This window comes from Gadus chalcogrammus, chromosome 18 (genome assembly GCF_026213295.1).
Source record: "Gadus chalcogrammus isolate NIFS_2021 chromosome 18, NIFS_Gcha_1.0, whole genome shotgun sequence".
Taxonomy (NCBI): Eukaryota; Metazoa; Chordata; class Actinopteri; order Gadiformes; family Gadidae; genus Gadus; species Gadus chalcogrammus.
The window spans coordinates 2781022-2802774 of NC_079429.1; the positions used below are offsets into that span (position 1 = coordinate 2781022).

At 47.6% G+C, this 21753-nt stretch overlaps 2 protein-coding genes across 2 annotated transcripts; both read left to right on the plus strand.

Annotated features, from left to right (window-relative positions):
* Positions 1–1146: 1146 nt before the first annotated feature.
* Positions 1147–2906, plus strand: slc18a3b (solute carrier family 18 member 3b). Its single transcript, XM_056577506.1, has one exon. It carries the CDS (start codon positions 1298–1300, stop codon positions 2846–2848), a length of 1551 nt encoding a protein of 516 aa, XP_056433481.1. The 5' UTR covers positions 1147–1297; the 3' UTR covers positions 2849–2906.
* Positions 2907–4974: 2068 nt separating this feature from the next.
* LOC130371736 (choline O-acetyltransferase-like) lies at positions 4975–21748 on the plus strand. Its single transcript, XM_056577596.1, has 15 exons — positions 4975–5034; positions 5947–6141; positions 8562–8680; positions 10640–10693; positions 11448–11631; positions 11942–12119; positions 12503–12672; positions 13030–13130; positions 13221–13349; positions 13594–13716; positions 14014–14155; positions 14407–14469; positions 14570–14707; positions 15097–15315; positions 21635–21748. Exons 1-15 carry the CDS (start codon positions 4987–4989, stop codon positions 21746–21748), a joined length of 1977 nt encoding a protein of 658 aa, XP_056433571.1. The 5' UTR covers positions 4975–4986.
* Positions 21749–21753: the final 5 nt, after the last annotated feature.

A 21753-nucleotide genomic window follows, 5' to 3' on the forward strand; every position in this document is an offset into this window, starting at 1 on the left:
GCACTTCTTGCGTCCAAATGAGTTCGCTATCAAAAAAGAATCAGCAGTAGTTCATCCTAGGGTGCCGAGACAAACCATTCACGGTTGCACGCGTAATGAACTTCTAATGTACTTTTTAAGAATACTCGTATTTATTTTTCCACAAAATGCTTAAAAAAGAAAAGACAAATAAATATAAAAACACATATTCTGTATACCTGTGTGTGAATAATAACCAAGCATTCTCTAAACTGTTCATCTTCATGACTTATTAGTAATTATTTATTACAATGTAGCTCTCAGTCCACCGAATAGTGCCATAATACAATATATCTTAACTAATTCATTTCAATCTGTCAGTGAAAGTCTAATTGATTCAGAATATTCCGATTACAGGCGGCCTTATAGTTGGATTTAAGTAGGCGAATGTCAGGCGCATAGATGGACGATTGCAGTTGAGTCATAAAAGCTTTCATTTGTGTTTGGCAATGCACGATAACTATATAACTCATCTAGTAAGAGTGGGCTACATCCAGGCAGCCCAGTGCGTAAATGGCGACTATTGCTGCTGGCTAAATAAAGTTCAGCCTGCTTGTTAAATGTACCAATTGCAAAGAAGCCATTAGTTTTCTGGCAGCGCAAACAAACACACACACACACACACACACACACACACACACACACACACACACACACACACACACACACACACACACACACACACACACACACACACACACTCAACACACACACACACACACACACACACACACACACACACACACACACACACACACACACACACACACACACACACACACACACACACACACACACACACACACTCAACACATACAGATAATAGGATAGAGACGGACAATAAGCATCTCAGAGTTATGAACAACTGCGGGAAAAGCGCGCAATTCCAACTTTTCCCGTTGAAGATGAGCACCACATGCCCGCGTTATTCCGCGGAAAGAAATTCCTCGATCTTCCCTGCACGTCACTGAAAGCACCGAGCGCGAGAGCGAGGAGAGCAGTGAGGAGCACTTGAGCCAAAGACCAGCAGAGACCGATGAAGCTGCCTCCAGTCGCGAGGAGCCACAGCAGGGGACCAAAGTTGCGCGCAGCTTTCTGTTACGCACTGCCAAGGTGGGACCACGGGAACACCATCACACACGCACTGAACGTTTACGCACGCCTAGATAATGTGCTGCTGTACATCTCCCGCCGTGAGCTCCATGTCATAAACAAGAAAAACACAGTTGCACTTTTTGCAGAATCGGGGGGAAGAAGAGAGTAAAGAAACAGCGCAGCGATGGCATCGGAAGGGGGACCCTCCGGTCTGGCCCTGAGACTGTCCGAGATGGGCGAGAAGACCCGTGAGTTCGGTGGAGCCATCACGGACCCGCAGAAGCAGAGACGGATCATGCTGGTGATCGTGTGCGTGGCTCTGCTGCTGGACAACATGCTCTACATGGTCATCGTGCCGATTATTCCCGATTACCTGGCGGACCTTGAGAGCGAGCAGTCGGCGCACGTGCACCTGGTCCTGCACCCCAACTCCACGTTCAACAGCACCGGCCAACCCAAGAGCAACAGGGACAATCTCGACGTCCAGATCGGAGTACTGTTCGCCTCCAAAGCCATTGTACAGCTCCTGGTCAACCCCCTGTCGGGAACTTTTATAGACCGGGTCGGATACGACATTCCCCTTTTAATCGGACTAACTATCATGTTCGTGTCCACGTGCATATTCGCCTTTGCCGAGAATTATGCCACTCTATTCGCGGCGCGAAGTTTACAGGGTCTGGGGTCGGCGTTCGCCGACACGTCGGGCATCGCGATGATCGCCGACAAGTACACGGAGGAGGGGGAGCGCAGGAAGGCGCTGGGCATCGCGCTGGCCTTCATCTCCTTCGGCAGCCTGGTAGCGCCGCCCTTCGGGGGCATCCTGTACGAGTTCGCCGGCAAACGGGTGCCGTTCATCGTGCTGGCCGTGGTCTGCCTGGCGGACGGCTTGCTGCTGCTCACCGTCGTCAAGCCCTTCTCCAACCGCACCCGGGAGAACATGCCGGTTGGGACGCCCATCTACCGGCTCATGATCGACCCCTACATCGCCGTGGTTGCTGGGGCGCTGACCGTGTGCAACATCCCGCTGGCCTTCCTGGAGCCCACCATCGCCAACTGGATGGAGAGTACCATGCACTCCACCAAGTGGGAGATGGGGCTGACCTGGCTGCCGGCCTTCTTCCCCCACGTCCTGGGTGTGTACATCACCGTGAAGCTGGCCGCCAAGCACCCGCACCTGCAGTGGTTCTACGGGGCGGTGGGGATGGTCATTATAGGGGCCAGCTCCTGCGTGGTGCCCGCGTGTAAAACTTTCGGCCAGTTGATTGCGCCCCTGTGCGGCATATGCTTCGGCATCGCCTTGGTAGACACCGCTCTTTTACCGACGCTGGCCTTTCTGGTCGACGTCCGCTACGTTTCCGTGTACGGTAGTATCTACGCCATCGCGGACATCTCCTACTCCGTGGCGTACGCCATGGGGCCCATCGTGGCCGGGCAGATAGTGCACAATCTAGGTTTTGCGCAACTCAATCTGTGCATGGGTCTTGTGAACGTGCTTTACGCACCGGCCTTACTGTTGCTCTGCAACGTGTGCCAAATGAAACCGTCCCACTCGGAGAGGGATAACCTGTTGGAAGAGGCTCCGCAGGGTCTGTACGACACTATTAAAATGGAGGAGAGGAAAGGTAAAAAGAAGGGCTATAGTTCATCAGGTAAATGCCTGGCGGTCGACGAGAACGGGTTCGACCCGTTCAGGGCACAGAGGTCGTACTCGGAGGAGTCCTCAGAGTACACTTAGTCGGTCCAACGGGCTCGTAGATCCTCCGAAACGTTCAGTTGGAGAGATAGGAGGCGAGAGAGACAATGTATAGCCTATCATTTCCACTACTGTGTGTTTACTGATGTGCAATATTAACACCCAATCACCGAGGTCACGACGAGGGTGTGACCCGTTTCCAAAGTTGATTTATCGTGCAGAACGACGTCTGTATGTACCGTTTGTCATGGACGTGTAGTTTGGGTTTTTGTGAGAGACCAGAATCAGCTATGAATATGACTATGTGTGCATTACAATATAGAGCGAAAAGTACAAGATTTTAGTAAAAACTATAGGGGACCAACTATCAGAAGCACATTTTCCCACTGAAGTAGCCGATATATTTTAGTCTTTGCTTCATTTTATAACTCGGTATCGAAGGCTGAACTCATGTTGTTTCGTATTTCGTCAATTTTAAACTTTTGGACCTGTCTGTAATTTTATTTTTTAAGTCTTTGAACGTCTAAAATGAAATGTATCATTGTCAAAGAATGCATTTTTTGTACATATGTGGATATTATGCACAATGTAAATGGTTGAAATACATGTGGATTGTGGACCTAAGCACATTTGTTCTGCACTGTGTGTGTGTGTGTGTGTGTGTGTGTGTGTGTGTGTGTGTGTGTGTGTGTGTGTGTGTGTGTGTGTGTGTGTGTGTGTGTGTGTGTGTGTGTGTGCGCGTGCGTCCGTGTGACTGTGTGGACTGGGTTTTGGGAGGATGTTGTGTGTTTGGTGTGATCTTTTCTTCCTGAAATGTAGCTTAATAAATGTAAATGAACCCAAAGCATGTGTGGATTAATCAGCAGTTTGTGTTTATTCAGAGGAGATATCATCAAAATGTTTCCAATTAAATGGGATTTAATCTTCGAAGTATTTCCCACCAAATAAACATCCATGCGTCGTAGGACGAAGCACAAAATGAAAAGCCTCATTATGTTAATATTATAAGGTTTATTTTTTTATCTGAATTAGGCCTACATCTTTAAATAGTTTTATTGTGCTATACATTTTATCTTATTCGGGCATCATCTGAATAACTCGAAAATAAAATGTTGGGGTGAGAGAGAGAGAAAGGGAGAAAGGGAGATAGAGAGATAGAGAGATAGAGAGATAGAGAGATAGAGAGATAGAGAGATAGAGAGATAGAGAGAGAGAGAGAGAGAGAGAGAGAGAGAGAGAGAGAGACTGCGAGATACAGAGACACACATATATATATATATATATATATATATATATATATATATATATATATATATATATATATATACACACACATATATATATATGTCTATATATATATTTATTTATAGAGAGAGAGAATATGTTACAGAGCAGAAAGCCTCAGAAGGCCTGATATTAGAACCTAATAATAGAAGAATTTTTTAAAGAAAATATGCAAATACATGTACAAGAATAAAGGAAAACTTGACCAGAAGTTGAGTTAAACTTGAAAGAAAGTGTACCGTCATCCTTATCAAATGATCTTTCAAAAGAAGGAAAGAGGAGGCCAGTATGACTATTCTGTACTGGTAGCGGGCACTGGGAGCGAGCTGTGAGCCAGCTGTCAGATGGAACAGGAACACATCTCGATGGGAGGAGTTTCATGCCCCAAGGGGAAGGTTGAGACGAGTACCTTCACCGTCTTTCCGAGGCGTGTGTCCGCTGCGCGTAAAAGCTGACGGTGACGTGCGGGACACGGGAGCAGGAGCATGGAGATGGGACCCTACCACGGCACGGGCACGGGAGGAAATGGCACTCACACCCCTCTGACCACTTGAGCAGGACAGGACAGCCACCAGTCTTCAGGTAAGCGGAGAACTTATTTTAAAATTCTCTGTTACCTATTTTGTGATATTCGTGAAACTTTTATAAGCTGAGTGTCCGGGATGGAAATAATGCAGAGCTGAAATGCACTGGAGTTATGTCGGACACTTTAGCTAATTAATGCACCAATTTCAGATTGTTTTCTTCAATCATTCTTATTGTTTTCATTTTAAATGTCTTTGTTAATATTTTCAATGCCTGTTCATTTAAATGTGTCCCTTGTAGGAGCTTATAGGCCAAGACTCTAGAGGTTATCCACGTTACCTTACCGTGAGCGCGTTTGACAAACTGTCACCATGCCCATTCTGGAGAGAGACGCGTCGAGGGACCCGGCGGAAAGTCAAGTAGGCTAAGAGAGACTGTTTCATAATGTTGGCAATACAGAGGAAGTCTCTTTTTTTAATCTAGTGTATTTATTTGTTATACATTGTTGTCGGTTTAAAATCGCAGGCTATTTAATTTTGGAGAAAGGGGGATATTCCAAATGTGTCCTTCTCCATAAACGTTTTTTTTTCTATTACAATTTTCTACATCAAAATCCCATGTCCACGCTTGGTTTTCAGTCATCAATTTGAGGTATGAGGAGTGATATTATTGCATAAAGGGATTTTCGTTAACCTCAGGTCGTGTCTCGGTTTGGTCGGGGGCAGACGTCGCTCTCCGTGGTCCTGAAACAAGCGCGTCTGGAGCAGTTCTTCCACTCGCCGCTAGGGGCATTTATAGATAAATAGCACTACTTCCTCACAGAAACAATTAGGCTGCAGAATTAAAGAAATCAGTAATTCATCTAATGTAGAAATATATTCTACTCATGTTCAGCAGTTATTTGGAATAACTCGTGGGATATGTATAGTATTTCTAACCAGAAAGAAAGTTCTGCTCACAAAAAATCCAACTGGGGTTTTTAACTACAACCAGTTCGAATATGTAAATAAATAATTGCTGGATGAGGAAGAATCAATTAGCATCTTCGTTGTGTTGGGATGACTTTCAGGTCCCAAAGGGCTGGATTCTTCTTTTGAGATGCATCCTCAAGCCCTTTCAATGAATTATTAAATTATGTTCTAATAATAGGAGCATGAAAGCAAAAGTGTTCGTTTGTGCGTGTGTGTGTGTGTGTGTGTGTGTGTGTGTGTGTGTGTGTGTGTGTGTGTGTGTGTGTGTGTGTGTGCGTGCTAGCCTTTTAACTAATGAGTCAACGTACTGAGACGGTGATGGCTGGTGATCGGTGATCCATGTCTCTCTCTCTCTCCCAGCATGCCTTGCCCAAGGTCCCTCTGCCCCCGCTGAAGCAAACCCTCGACATGTACCTGAAGAGCATGGAGCACCTGGTGGGGAAGGAGCAGTTCAGCAAAACCAAAACCATCGTGGAGAAGTTCGGGGCCCGCGGGGGGGCCGGCGAGACCCTGCAGAAGAAGCTTCTGGAACGGAGGGAAAGTACGACCAACTGGGTAAATAGTTCATTAATCATAATAATTATTAATTAAAGCTGCAAGCAGCATTTTACAGGTGCCAAACCTAAAGCCGACCAATAAGACCCTGTCAGAACCTTAAGACCCTGACAGACCATTAAGACCCTTACGCAGACCATGAAGACCCTGTCAGACCATTAAGACTGTGACGCAGACCATTAAGACCCCGACATGGGCGTGGCCTGTGACTTAAATCACCACAGTTCATCGACGAAATATTTGACAAATATCTACAGGATTTCATGACTGTAGAAGAAAAAGGTCAGAAAACATGTCTGTCCAAAGTCTGCATTTTCAGTTAATTGATATGGCTCCCCCTATCTCCCGATATGGATACAATTTGGATGGGTTCATCTTGACTCATGTGCCTTTGACCACCAAGTTTGATGATGATTGGTTAAAGTTCACCTTGCCTTTTGGCATTAAGTTAATTTGACACGATTTTGAGCCTCTGGCGGCCATTTTGTTTTGTCGATCAACTTAATTTTACTTGAGCAGTTGTAACTTTGGTCCCCAACAGCCACTAAGTTGGTCCCACTCAAATCAAATATTTCGTCGATGAACTGTGGTGATTTAAGTCACAGGCCACGCCCATTTCGATGCCACGCTCTAATTGGAAATATGTGGACTTCATCTTGTTTGGAATTTGATTCTGAACAACTTTTGCATTGGACTCAAGATCCTAGGAGTCCATTTTGATGTTGATATAAGCCTTTAAGTCTTTATGCGTTTTAAACCACACCCTTTATAGAAGTCAATGGCTCCTGGGTATTTTAATCTTCATTGTACAGACTTCGCTTTATGTCAGATTGAAGACGTTGGTCCATAGATGATACGTGCTAAAGGATTTTTGTCTAAGTGAAAGACCTAGGATCCAAGTTCAAGATAGTTGTAAATCTTTCCAAATAAAGTCTTAGTTTCTTGGGGCCTATTTGTTCACCATGAGGATATGCATGTGTAAACAAAGTTTCATGACTCTAAGTCAAAGCGGTTATGAGATATGTTTGTTCAAAGTTTGCATTTTTGGACTGTTGCTATAGCGCCACCTTTGGGCCTATCAGTGTAATTTTTGCTCTCTGTTAATTTTGAGTCAGCCTCTACAGCTGTAGTAAGTTTCATAAAAAGCGTGCGAGCGGTTTAGGCTGTGTAAGTAAAACGTGGCGGAATAATAATAATAATAGAACTAATAACCCTAACCCAACAATGTTAGGAGTTTTGGGGAAAACTGATGTATCTGGATAATCAGCATGTTCTAGAGTTTCTAGCGGTATAGATATAGATAAAAACACTAACAATTACAATAGGTTGCCTTCGCCCTTTGTGCTTGGCACCCTAATAACGTTATAATTCATATTTGTATGTCGTTTTCCCCGGATAATGACAGAGATAACTGGCAAAGACAAACTTAGGTGGACCGACGGAGAGATAGACGGACGGACTGATAGACAAACTGACCAATAAACAGACAGACAGACAGACAGACAGACAGACGGACAGACAGACGGACAGACAGACAGACAGACAGACAGACAGACAGAACAATAGACAGACAGACAGACAGACAGACAGACAGACAGACAGACAGAACAATAGACAGACAGACAGACAGACAGACAGACAGACAGAACAATAGACAGACAGACAGACAGACAGACAGACAGACAGACAGACAGACAGACAGACAGACAGACAGACAGACAGAACAATAGACAGACAGACAGACAGAACAATAGACAGACAGACAGACAGAACAATAGACAGACAGACAGACATAACAATCGATAAACGGACAGACTGACAGAAAGACCACTAAACAGACAGACGGAACAACAGACAGACAGACAAACCCACAGAGGTACAGCGACAGGCTGATAATGTTCCGGATTTGGAACCGAGCGAGAAACAAAACACTTAACAAATAAAACTAAAGTTATTGCAATGACTGATGAGTGTGACCTCACGATGGCCGTCCCACCAGCCACACCCTCATGTATTGGTTCCTCAAAGGTTGCTACCGCTCAGCGACATCCATCACACCCCTAGTCCCCCCCACCCTCCTCTCACAAGTACCTCGCTGAAATGGCTTCTCAGGCCACCTCCTGCCAGCCTCAACTCTGAATGCAAAGTTTACCAAAGCAAGGGCTGATGCTGATTCTCTCTCTCTCTCTCTCTCTCTCTCTCTCTCTCTCTCTCTCTCTCTCCCTCCCTTCCCTCTCTCTCTCCCTGTCTCTCTCTCTCCCTCCCCTCTCTCTCTCTCTCCCTCTTCGCTCTCTCTCTCCCTCCCCTCTCTCTCTCTCCCTTCCCTGTCTCTCTCTCTCCCTCCCCTCTCTCTCTCTCCCTCCCCTCCCTCTCTCTCTCTCTCTCTCCCTCCCCTGTCTCTCTCTCTCCCTCCCATGCAGATCTATGACTACTGGCTCCAAGACATGTACCTGACCAACCGAGTGGCTCTGCCCGTGAACTCCAACCCTGCCATGGTCTTTCCCAAACAGGCCTTCCGAGATCGGAAAGACGCCCTCAGGTATCGTCAGTGCTATTCCAACACGTTCTGGAATCCTCGGATCTGTGAATGTGGTGCCTTTTTCTGTCCTTCTTTCCTTGCCTGGGAAAGTGGTTATGGTGGGAACATTTCCTGAAAAAACTTAACGTTCATTATCCAAATCAGCCAGCATAATCTAGCAAAATTGTCTATTTTGGTGTTATGAAGAACACCAATATGCATACAGATTATTTCCCAATGTTTTTTTTCCCACTTCATCCTTTTATAAACTTGAATTCTGTCTCCCACAATCATATTCAGATGCTCCTTCATGGTTACAAAGTATATTTTCGAGGGTTTAAGACAGTCCATTACAGTCTCAGAAATATATTAGTACATGCCATCCTACCCAACATGTACAGTTCCCTGTAATAACAAAGGCAATGTGGGTGGTTCATGAAGCTCAGACATATCCTTTACACAAACTTTGTTTGATAAAAACAAAGCCTTAAGCTATTGTTTATTCCCTCACAACTTTCTCCACGGACTCGAGTCCAGGTTTTATTTTCACTCCTAAAAGGTTTTTTACAGAAGTTATGCAGTTTATCGTACCTGGCATCTATAGGAGGAGAGGTTTCTGTCAACAGAAGGGTCTGTCAAGGAGGCATTGCAACCCCAACTACACATTGTAACCTTGGATATGGGAAGAAGAATCTTAGAGATATAATTGACCATGTCTAAGAGATATAATGACATTAGAGTATCATTTCCCCTATCTTAGAGATATAATTTCCCCTATCTTAGAGTACAATTTACCCTGTCTAAGAGATTAAACCATGAATTGAAGGACGTCCAAATGACTGAAGAGTTCTAGTGCTGGTGGAACGAGGGGTTTGTTGTCATAGATCAGAGCCCCTGATATGTAGCTGCCTTCCCCTCTGCCTCTCATTCGATGATCTGTGGCCCGACCAGAACGTCTGCGGGCGCACCGGCCGCACCGGCGCATAGCGGCAGTCCCCTCAGCCCCGTTATTCACCGTTAGCATCTGTCAGTTCGCCCCACGCTAAGTGAATGTTTCCAGAGCGCCGCGGGCAGCTGGTGATACCCTGACAGCGCCACTTAGCGGGCTGGCAGTTACGGAGCAGTGGCTCTCTGCGTGGAGCGCTCCGGCGGACCGTCGTTTAGGTGGGGAGGGGGGGTTGTCCCGGGGGGGGGGGGGGGGTATTGACCCGGCCCGGGCGTAATGGGAAGAGACAGATGACGCACAAACCAGGGTCTGACAGGGCTCTGGGTTTGTCTGCTCGGGCACGCCTCCTCCTCCTCCTCCTCCTCCTCCTCTTCCTCTTCTTCCTCCTCCTCCTCCTCTTCCTCCTCCTCACGGACACACTCCTTGCTCACACACAGACACACTACCGAACTCACATTGATGCGCGCGTGCACACTTACATACACACATGGATGCATGCTAACATACACACAAACACATGGATGCACTCAAACATACACACACGGATGCAAACAAACACACGCACACACACACATGGATGCAAACAAACACACACACACACAAACCCACACACATGGATGCACACAAACACACACCCACACACCTGGATGAATGCAAACACACACACACACACACACACACACATGGATGCATGCAAACACACACACATCCACACGCCCACACAGACACACACTCAAACACTGATATGCAGGCAAACATACACACAGACACACACACACACACTCAAACACATATACAAGAATGCTGTCCTCCGCAGCTCTGTAATTGACTCCAATGTGATTACTGCTGCGGCTCCTCCAGCAGATAAGACCTTACGCAATCAGATCCACGTCCACAGCAGCCACAGACAGTTTACATGCTCCTGTTCAATGTCTCATTCAGGCTTCCCCCCTCGTATGAGGTACAACGTATTTGTATGGTGCCGAAGTTTAGCACACGCCCTCTTTTCTGACTTTGTGTCCTTCTTTTGCCAGATTCGCTGCTCATCTCGTCACGGGGGTGTTGGAGTACAAGTCTCTCATTGACACGTAAGTTTACCCCCCCCCCCCCCGGCTCTCGGTACAGCTTGACTTCCTGTTCAGGTTCAGTACAGCTGCCGCCTTTTCTGCTCCTATTTCCTCTCCAGTCAACCGGTTTTCGTTGATGTGGCTTTTGGACACAAAATGCAATATAAAGATTTATTTATCGTACACAAGCCATGTTGATCCCACACGTCACATGTTTATCCCCCTCTTGAAAGTGAAGGGAGCGAGAGAAGTACGATCCATGTTTTCTTTGCTGCTCCACCGACGTGGAGTTCAGCTTTTTCTCGGCTCAGAGGTCACACCTCTCGGTTGTGCTCATGAGGAATATGTCGCTCCACTGGTAGAGCAAGGCTTCGACACTGTCAGATTCACACAGGGCCCAATCACACGCTGATAATGTATGCATCGACACATCAGCATTGTCCAAACGGATGACTGGGAATGGCCAATTTTTTCAAAGACCGGACCTTGGTCGGCATTGGCTCAGGAGGTAGAACGGGTTGACTGCCTATCAGAAGATGGCCAGTTCAGCCCCCGCTCCATCTAGCTGAGTGTCGAGGTGTCCCCGAGCAAGACACCTAACCCTAACTGCTTGACTGACTGCGCCGTCGGTGTGTGGACGTGTGAACGGGTGAATGTTTGCAATAATTGTAAAGCGCTTTGAGTGGCCACTGGTTGGAACGGCGCAACATAAATGCAGTCCATCTCCGATGTGCTGCGTGTCTCTGACGGTCTGGTCGTACCGGGGCCCTCTCAGACAGGCGCTGGCCGTGGACTACGCCCGGGGCCAGCTGGCCGGCACCCCGCTGTGCATGCAGCAGTACAGCCGCATGTTCACCTACTACCGCCGGCCGGGTCACACGACCGACACCCAGATCGAGAGCCCCGCCGCCGCCGCGGCCTCGGAGCCGGAGCACATCATCGTGGCGTGTAAAAACCAGGTGAGGGCTCAGGATGTGTGCATGTGACTCCTAGGGGTCAGGGGTTCAAAAGCATCCGGAACATATAGAGTGTGGTTTCTAAAAAAGCACTGCATGTCAACTATAGTATAAAGATAAATGTTATAAGGAATAGTCATAAGAGAAGGAAGTTGGCCTGCTTATAAATAATTCTGCATCTAATTAATCTGTTGGATCTTACAGAGGTAAAAACAGATAACAAAATCCGTGCTGATTAATTATCCCAATGACTGAATGAGTTTCCCCGATCAATATCTTATGAAATGTGTTAAATATTCCCTCCTCTCCCTAGTTCTTTGTGTTGGACATAGTCTCCAACCTAAAGAGGCTGAACGAGATGGACATCTTGTCCCAGCTTGAGAAGATCGTGTCCATGGCAGAGAGATCTCAGGACAGGCTTCCCCCCTTCGGCCTCTTCACCTCCGATGGCAGGAAGGAATGGGCTCAAGCCAGGGACGAACTCATTAAAGGTCTCCACCATCACACATAAATGTCCCACTAAACTGTTATAGATTATCATAATGATAATAAAAAAGCAATATTGTGCTCATTAGCCACGCATGAACATAAGGGTCAAGATGGGGTTGGCTTGGCTCAGGAGGTAGAGCGGGTTAACTTGTAACCGGAAGGTTGCTAGTTCGATCCCGGGCTCGTGTTGAGGTGTCCTTCAGCAAGACACCTCACCCTCACTGCTCCTGACGGTTGACTCCGCCGTCAGTGTGCGTGTGAACCGTTGTAAATGGCTTTGGATAGATGCCTATCCATGTGTCCAAATGTGAATCAACACGGCCAGTCGCTCGGACCCCCCGCTCCACAGCTAGTCTCATGAGGACCTCCTGTCCCTCTGGTTCAGACCCGACCAACAGGGCGTCCCTGGCGCTGATGGAGAGCTGTGTGTGCGTGGTGTGTCTGGACGAGCCCACCAAGCTGGAGCCCAGCGACACCAACCGGGCCCTGCTGCTGCTCCACGGAGGGGGCCGCGACATGAACGGCGGCAACCGCTGGTACGACAAGTCCATGCAGGTAGGGGCCAGCGAAGAACCCTCAGAACGACAGAACAGGACAGGCCTTCTTCGCCTGCTGGCCATCTTGGTTCTAAATCTAAACGCTAGCTGGGTGGTGCTTTGAACCAAAATGGCCTCCAATGGGAAACTGAATGTGAAGTGCAGAACTGCATTTAGTTCCCCCCCCACCCAAAGAAAGATGGAGTCAAGATGAGGGAACTGAATGGGAAACGTGGAACTCTGCATTCAGTTCCCTCGACCCAACAAACGTTAAGAACCAAGATGGAGCCAAGAGGGCCGCTCGCTTATTGAGGCCCTTAGAGCAGGGATGCAGGGACGCATTGCTTTGCTCTTACACAGATATATGCCCTCCCAGTATGTGGTAGGAATGGACGGCGTGTGCGGCGTGCTGTGTGAGCACTCGCCCTTCGAGGGCATCGTGATGGTGCAGAGCTCAGAATACCTGCTGAAGTACATGTAAGTTCTGCACGCATCGGAGAATGAAGATGATTCCAGCGATGCAAAGATCGACGTGTCCGAAATGTGCTCGTGTGTTGTTTTGATTAGGACAAGGAGCCCCTCCAAGATGGCGAGGTCACTCAGCGTGACGGATCTTTCTCCACCGAGGAGGCTGCCCTGGAAGTCCAATCCTCACATCCAGGCTCTCCTATCAGGCTCTTCAGATAGACTTCAGAGGCAAGGAATACACTGCTTCACAGACCTAACCCAACTCACATCAAGTACTACACTACTGAACAGACCTAACTTAACTTATTTCACGGAGTCAGCAGCCCGAGACTAATCAGACAACCCGGACTTAAGCCTTTCCGACAATGTAGAAATGATAAAACACCACACAAAAACAAACCATGACTTATGGTGATACACAATATTTGTCTGCAAGTTATTTATTTTCCAACGTCTTTTTTCATCACTCCAGGCTAGTCGCTAACCTTGATATGGACGGCTACAAGTTCAAATTCTACGGGAAAGAATTCATCAAGAAGCAGAGGATGAGTCCAGATGCTTACATACAGGTGGCGTTACAACTGGCCTTCTACAGGTACAAACACACCGTCACACAAAGACTGTACTCCTCAAGGTGCCCTCAAGGGGTCGGTTTAGTTCAGGAGGTAGAGCGGGTTGACTGGCAACCAGAGGGTTGCTGTGTTGAGGTGTCCCTGAGCAAGACACCTAACCCTAACTGTTCCCAACATCGCCTTGCATGGTTGACTCTGCCGTCGGTGGGTGAATGTGTGCATTAACCGGCGTAAGTCGTTTTGGATAAAAGCTTCTGCTAAATGCCGTAAATGTAAATCATTAATCAGGGTGAAGTTAACAGGCTTTATGGTCTTTTCAGATGCAACGGCCGGCTTGTCTCCACCTACGAGAGCGCCTCCATCCGCCGCTTCCAGGAGGGCCGCGTGGACAACATCCGCTCTGCCACCCCCGAGGCACTGGCCTTCGTGAAGTCCATGACGGATGAAAAGCCGGCTCTCAGTGTGAGTCACTGTTCTCACTTTGGCCTTAATAACAGAGCCTCACTCCATCTTACCGTTCGCCGTGTCTGCCTAAATGATTCAGCCACCTCCTCCCCTAACCTTTGGCGATTGAAAACGAGCATGGGTCCCCATTAGCAGAACAGGGGGCTTTTCAGCGGGTTTTTACGCCTGGAGTACACAGCATCTCTTCAAAGGCGCACCGCACTGATACGTTCGGTTTGTTTATCCTTTTGTCCTCTGACTTGTTTCAGGATTCGGAAAGGATGAAAAGACTGCGGGATGCCATAAAGGCCCAGACTGACTACACGATTGCAGTGAGTGAGCTCCGTTAGATAATGTTACTTCTCCATGACTTCAATAACATGACATCGTATCACACCGCTAACAGTTCAGCCTCAATTGTTTGTTTGGAAGGCCATCACAGGGATGGCCATAGACAATCATCTCCTGGGGCTTCGTGAGATGGCCAAGGAGCTCAAGATGGAGCAGCCGGATATCTTCTCTGATGAGACGTACCGGGCCAGCAACCAGTTTATCCTCTCCACCAGTCAGGTGACTTGCTGTGATCCCATGATCATATTTGGTTTTTTTAGTTGTTGGGGGGGGGGATTGTGCCACCCAGCACAATCTAACAAAGTAGCACTGCTTGCCCTGCGCAAGAGCAAAACAAAACACTCCCAGGAAAATAAAATGCACATAAAGCAGCTGGCACATGCCTAAAGTCCAACCGTCCAGAATAAGCCAGTCTGCCCCTCAGCTCTTTTCATAGTTGCCGGTTGAAGTTCTGGTCATGCCCAAAGGACACTATCTAAGAACACATGCTGTGTCCGTCAATGTTTTCTTGTGTCGCAGCTTGTTAGAATCCTGGTTAGAGATCCTCAGGTCCTTCCCCCATTCCCCAAACCCTAACGAACGCTGTGACCCCCACCCCTCCCTCCCAGGTCTCCACGGTGATGGAGATGTTCTGCTGCTACGGCCCCGTGGTGCCCAACGGCTACGGGGCCTGTTACAACCCCCAGGCCAACCACATCGTCTTCTGCGTGTCCAGCTTCCGGGAGAGCACCGAGACCTGCTCGGCGGTGTTCACCAAGGCACTGGAGCAGGGTCTGCTGGAGATCAGGGACCTGTGCCATAGAAGTGGTGCTGCTGCCGCCGCCGCCGCCGCTGCTGCCCCCACACCACCGCCACCGCCCCCACCACCGCCGCCACCCCCCCGGGGTCCAGGGGGACGGGACGCAGCCCGGCCCTCGCTCAGGGGGGCAAAGCCTCAGGGAAATGAGCGTAGTGAGAGTGGTCCCTCAAGATTGACCCGTTTGTTTTTAAAATGCTCCAGCTTACAGGTCTGGATTTGAGGGTAGGCACGTTTTGAGGGACTCGATCCAGAGATCCAGAACTGGATCAAAGGTACTTCGACCAATCACGACAGTGTTCATGAAAGCACATTCCCTCCCGGTGATATAACCGAGGCAAGTGACTTTAATGCATAGCCTGAGATAGTTTTGTGATTGATCGAGATAGTGAACTAAAGTCCAGACGTGTAGACTGGAACATTTAAAGAAATCCTGCTGCCACTCGTCTGTTCTGAGCGACCAAATAGAGGTAGACACTGCCCTGACCGGTGCTCCACTCCTCTCAGCAATCCTAGCCGTAGTTTTAGACTCACCAGTGTGGTCGTGTGCGTATTATCTGTGCAATCATGTGTGATGAACACATAACCTCAAAGTGTAAAATGCAAAGCCTTAAAAATCTCAAATTATATAGATATATATATGTTATTTATGTGTACATAAAGTATAATTACATTGTATGTAGTGCTAGGTGGACCTAGGTAGACCAAGGTAGATCTATAGGGGCTTCACACTGCTCTCTCCTTAGCCCCAGATAGGCTAACGTTAGAGCCAAGGCTAAGATAGCCCAACTTCACCCACGTTTCTGCTGGCTCAGAGGTAAGTGCCCTGGTTTTGATTGATACCGATTTCAGATCCGTGTTTTAAGCTATTTTTTTGGACTTAGCGGCGAAAGCCGAGAAATTATTTTTACCATTGTGTGAAAGCCCCAATGTAGACCTATGTAGATCTTGGTGGATCTAGGTGGATCTAGGCCGATCTAGGTGGATCTAGAAGGATCTAGGAGGATAGTTAGACATAGGTGGTTCTAGGTACACCTAGGTGGATCTTGGTGGATCTAAGTAGATCTAGGTGGATCTATGTACACCTTGGTGGATGTAGGTAGATCTAGGTGGCTCTAGCTAGATCTAGGTAGATCTAGGTGGTGCTAGGTGGGTCTAGGTAGTCCTAGACGGATCTAGGACAGACATTGTGTCCAGGGCTGATCTGGCAAAGCCCGGCAGACTGAGCCCGCGCGGCTCAGCTGCTGCCGTTAGGAATCTAAAGCCATGGCTGCTTTCTAACCACTGATGCTGATTCCACGGTCACCGCCTCCGCCAGGGGGGGGGATGAGCCCAGCTATATCGGTGTGTACGCTGTCTGTGACACGGGTTAAAATGTGTTGTCTATTCCATATCCAGGAAGTGCAATATATATATATATGGATGTATATCTATGCATATTTGTCGCGTGTCAAATGTATCGTCATTCGTCATGCCGTGTTCTGTTCCGTGTTGTTGACTGATGTGTTGGTTTAGGCTGGATAGAGGTAGCCTCGGATGTTATGGTAGACGTTATCCCTCTGTTACAGCTTCTACACATCCAGAGTGGGCGTTCAGGCAGACTGAGGGGTGGCGGGGTAAACTATGAGGGGGTTGCGTCTGCAAACGGCCACTGACGGGTTTAGTTCGAAGAGAATGATTCGTAATAGATTACCGATCCTATGTAAATGTCAATCACGCGGGGTATCTTGCGATATTATATGTATTTTTCTCTAAATGAATATCCTGTAATCCGAGCAATAGTGTGCATTAGGAACAGTATTCGTTTTATGTCAGAATACAGTGGGGGGGCTGGGAGAGGCAAACCACTGTGTCTTTGTTTTACTGGGGATTCACACTAGTGTGTGTCACACTTAGAGGTAGAGCTTAAATAGTAATTAAATTAGTATATTATATTTTTTACTGTGGATGTGTGTAATAATTACACCGCTGATATAACAAGGATATATTTGCAATTGAAAAAATAATATATTAGATCCACGCATGCCATGGTGGGTGAAGACATTGAATTGAATTTGTGTTGATCTGTATTTTTAATATAAAAACATGTGTTATTCTCAGTGTAACATAACGTCATGCATGCTGCTTTGGCCAGCCCAGATCTCTCTTCATGTTGTGTTGTTCCTGGCTATTGACGATACAGAAGGCAGGACACAGGCCACAACGTGGTCAGATCACGCTTTCTTTTCGTGATGTAGACGTCGAGAATGTGAAAGTTTGAGGGCGACTAGAAAGTCAATGTTAAAACAGATCAAGGATCTATATTATAGGGGCAACATTAGGAAAGATCCAAAAGCCTTGCCTTAAATGTTAGACGTTTTTATCTTTCAATACATTATTTATTAAATAAATAACTGGAACTGAGCCCAAGAGAAGATGCTCATCTCGAACACTGTGATGCTTTGTGAAGTTTGTCCTTCACCTCTCTGTGTGACGCATAATAATGCAGAATATGAATGTACTCATTCTGTTTGTCAGACGCTGTCCCTCTTGTAAACATGGTCCAGTGAGAAGCTGTGTGGTATTATGATCATGATGCACTTGTGAATGCTTCGTAAACTGACCTCAATATGCTTAGCATGACGAAAAAATAGGAAAATATTATTTTTTTAGGCTGAAAGTTTATTTTTATCCACATAAATTATATCATCTAATTCTGCTTGCTGTTTAGTTTATCTGTTTGTCCGAAGAGTCACATGTTGTAATGTCCTGTCATAATGGATATAAATGAAATAAAACGGCAACAATCAGACTTTGTTTTTTGTCATTTTGTCTATTTTTCAATCATGCATTTTAAATAATGCTGGAACACGATGGAACGATGGAACAGACTGCGTCAAATGATAACTCAAATGTTGGAGAAGTAGAGAGACCAGATTGCACGTTTTAAAAGACATCAACAGATAAACCAAATGTCCTTTTCAATCAATCCACAACCCAAATGTACTCAAACTGTGCAACATTATAGTGCTTAGTGTGACGTAGTCAAGCTCCAATGAAAAAAACTGGTGTCATCATGCACAACGATGGTACGGCCAACCTTGTTCTCAATAGGCTGTCTGGACAGCGACCGCTGGAAAGGACTCCACAGATGGACACTTTTGTCACATTGGTTCCAGGATTTAGGGACAGACCCAAACTCTCCTCCCCACTGGAACCAAGGCCAGCCTGCCCAACAATTGTCCCCTCCCCCCCCCAAAATCCATCCCTCAGCCAGCACTCAAACAATCAGCAAACCTCTTTGTGAAAGACTAAACTCCCGCCAAACCTTTTCACAGCCGACCCAAACGGCAAACTGCTTCCAGGTGCTTCTGTTCAACTCGGCCGGACCCAGGCGGTCATTGATGAAGGAGGGGAGTTGGGTTGAAAGTGGGTTGGGGGGGGGGGGCCAGGGGCCTGAGAAGCAGCGGTTGACAGGCCCGCAACCCTTGATGGACGACGGGGAGGACATCAGCGCTAACAGGAGAGAGAGAGAGAGAGAGAGAGAGAGAGAGAGAGAGAGAGAGAGAGAGAGAGAGAGAGAGAGAGAGAGAGAGAGAGACAGAGAGAGAGAAAAAATCTAGCTAACCTCACTATCGGTCTGGCTTAGTAGCAAGCGATCTATATTTGAATAAAAACTGACATAACTAACTGAAGGTCCCTCAACCCCGTCTCAGACTGGCTTCCAACGTCACGCAGACAGAGGTTGGCTCTCCTGGTTGACCCTGGTGTCTGCCTGTCAGTGACAGCAAGTAACAAGAAATGCTTGGTTCTATGGTTAAATCAAAGAAAATCTTTGCAAAGTATACTATAGGAAACCACTAATTTGGGTAAAACGTAATTGATTTCAGCGGGGTAAATCCAACAATATAAATGATTATAAATGAAAATGTTCATTATCAACCCATCGGATAATGCAGCTGGGGTTAATGCCTAGTGGATACTGGGGTCTACTGATCAGAAGACAGTCGATAGTAATACTGGGTTTGATACTAATCAATGACGCAGTAAGACTTGTGGCAGTAGCACACAGCAGACCACCCACAGAAAATACGTTCCACTCATCGCAAATCCTCTGCTAAATCATCCGCTCTAATTGAACATCATCTAATGCTTAAGGAAGTGACAGGTAAGCCTACACCACAAGCGTCTGAAGTCGCTCCGCAACCAATTAGTGTCAGTGAGGCTGCCTCCGTGTAGCGCCCCTCTACAGACTTTATGCGCTGATGTGACAGAGAAGGGACCGTACTGAGGTGCCGCCGCCCGCTTTGAAACCGAAATTGAGCTTTTTCCTCGAAAAAACGGATGAGCAAAACACACACCTGCTGTCTGGGTTTCAGGTATTGAGACACCGACAATTTAAAGGAAATTCTGAACAAAAATCCCCAGTCACCGTCATTCTTAAAAATCGTTCAATTAAGGCCGGGGCCTGTAGCCGTCTGGTCGCCCCTCGCAAAGGGATTCTGATAATGACCCTTCTGGCATTTATGAGAGAAGTGCTCCCTGGGAAGAAGTTCCACTTCACACGCCATCTTGGGGCCTAATTGGCCAAGAAGCAGGGCCCCATTAAGGAATAGCTGGCAATATGGTGGTTCATACCCAGCGCAGAGGGCTGGGCTATCCCTTCAAACATTTTCAAATAAAAAAGTTATATTATATATAAAAAAAATAAATGGAAACGGATTGGTATGACAGCACCTCTTACGCACTTTTAAATGCCGATATTTAAAAATAAAGAGCCCTGGTTAAATTGACAGCTGAAATCAATTGATGGCTATTCATGGCGACGGTAATGGCAGAGCATTCACGGAAGATGAGGACCATTATGAGATGATAGACGAAGATACGATAGACGAAGTCTGGATATTTACAAGTGGCTGCTTTTTTATATTAATTGCCCTGAAGTAATATATTAATACTCCTAGGCAACTGCTGCTGTTCTCCTCCACTCATCAATAAACATCTGCTCATCGCGGATCCGCACGTGAAATACAAGGGCAAGAAACCGAGGTTCGCTGTGGAGAGAAGTCACGGAGTAATTGCGTACAGCTGCGACGGAGCGGCGCGCTTAAAAACACTTTCCCCGCACGCGGTCGTCGCCTCCTCCACGGTTTTGACGGGTTTTAATGAGGGCTGAGCACGGTCGACAAGTTGGCACCTACTCATCTCCGAGCGAGCGAGCGCGCACCGGCGCCGACTCCAATTTCTTTTCTCGTTGTATTACTCCTCGCACGGCGCAGGCGTTCATCCTGCCGAGGTATACGGCGTCGATAATCCCTCCGCGCTACTGTAACCGTGGAGGCTAAGCGGTGTTGGCGACGCGTGATTCATTCTTGTTATTGGGGAGGGGAGTGGGGATCGATAACCAATTGGGAGATGACTTGTGGTCGTGTGTTGGATTCTACGTCGCCAGGCCTGGTGGAGAAGTGCAGTGTAAATCTTGAGGTGGTGGTGGGTGGAGGTGGTGGTGGTGTTGGAGGTGGTGGTGGTGGAGGTTGAAGTGGTGGTGGAGGAGTGGTGGTGGTGGAGGAGGTGGTGGTGGTGGAGGTGGTGGTGGTGGTGGAGGAGGTGGAGGAGGTGGTGGTGGTGGTGGTGCCGGGCGGGGGCTGCCTGTGGCCCAGCACCACAGAGTGATTTATGCCTCCGTGCTCGGATAGGGGGCGGCGGGAGTGTCCGGTTTTTGTCAGGGGGGCTCTAATTGAAGTGGTCACGCAGCGTTCCTGTCTCTGCGTGTGCGTGTGCGCGTGCGTGTGTGGTGAGGACGTGGTCCCCGCCAGCCGCAGGGCTCCGTGTGTCACTGGCGTAGGAAAGGGGGTCTGTCTGCAACACGCAGTCTGATCGACCCACAGTCCTGGGCAAGGAAGTTAGGTCACAGAACTTGAGAGTTGCGATACGCGTAGTATCGTCAGAGCTCAAGAAAGACAAGCATAGAGGAGTGAAACACAGAGCATGGTACATTTGTGTATTGTATATATGTTTCAAGCACTTTGGGATAGTTTGAGGAAAAGTGCTGTAGAAAGTGGGCTGTATTTCTTGTTTTAGTATGACACGTCGTTCACCTAAATTATATTTCGATCTGCTTAATTATGGCCAACACTTGGTCGAGTCCCTTTGTGTGACTAGTGGGTGTTCAGACCCCGCACTGGTTGATTATTAGTGTGACCAGCGGGGGACGTGGGGCACTCTTCGTGTGTAGGACTGATGAGGTCAGAGTAGACCTCAGGGGGGGCGGGACTGTGTGAAGGACAAGTGGTACTCTGTCTGCTGATTGGTTGGTTTGTGTGTGGAGAGGGGCACAAACAATGCAACTCGAATGGTCTGCTTTGCAAAAGGTCTCCGGCCTAGACCAGCTCATCATCACCCTCCCCCTCCTCATCGTGCCCACACCCTCCCCCCTGAACACTCTCAAAGCGAAGGGGGAGAAGGAGGAGCAGGAGCAGGAATGAGACAA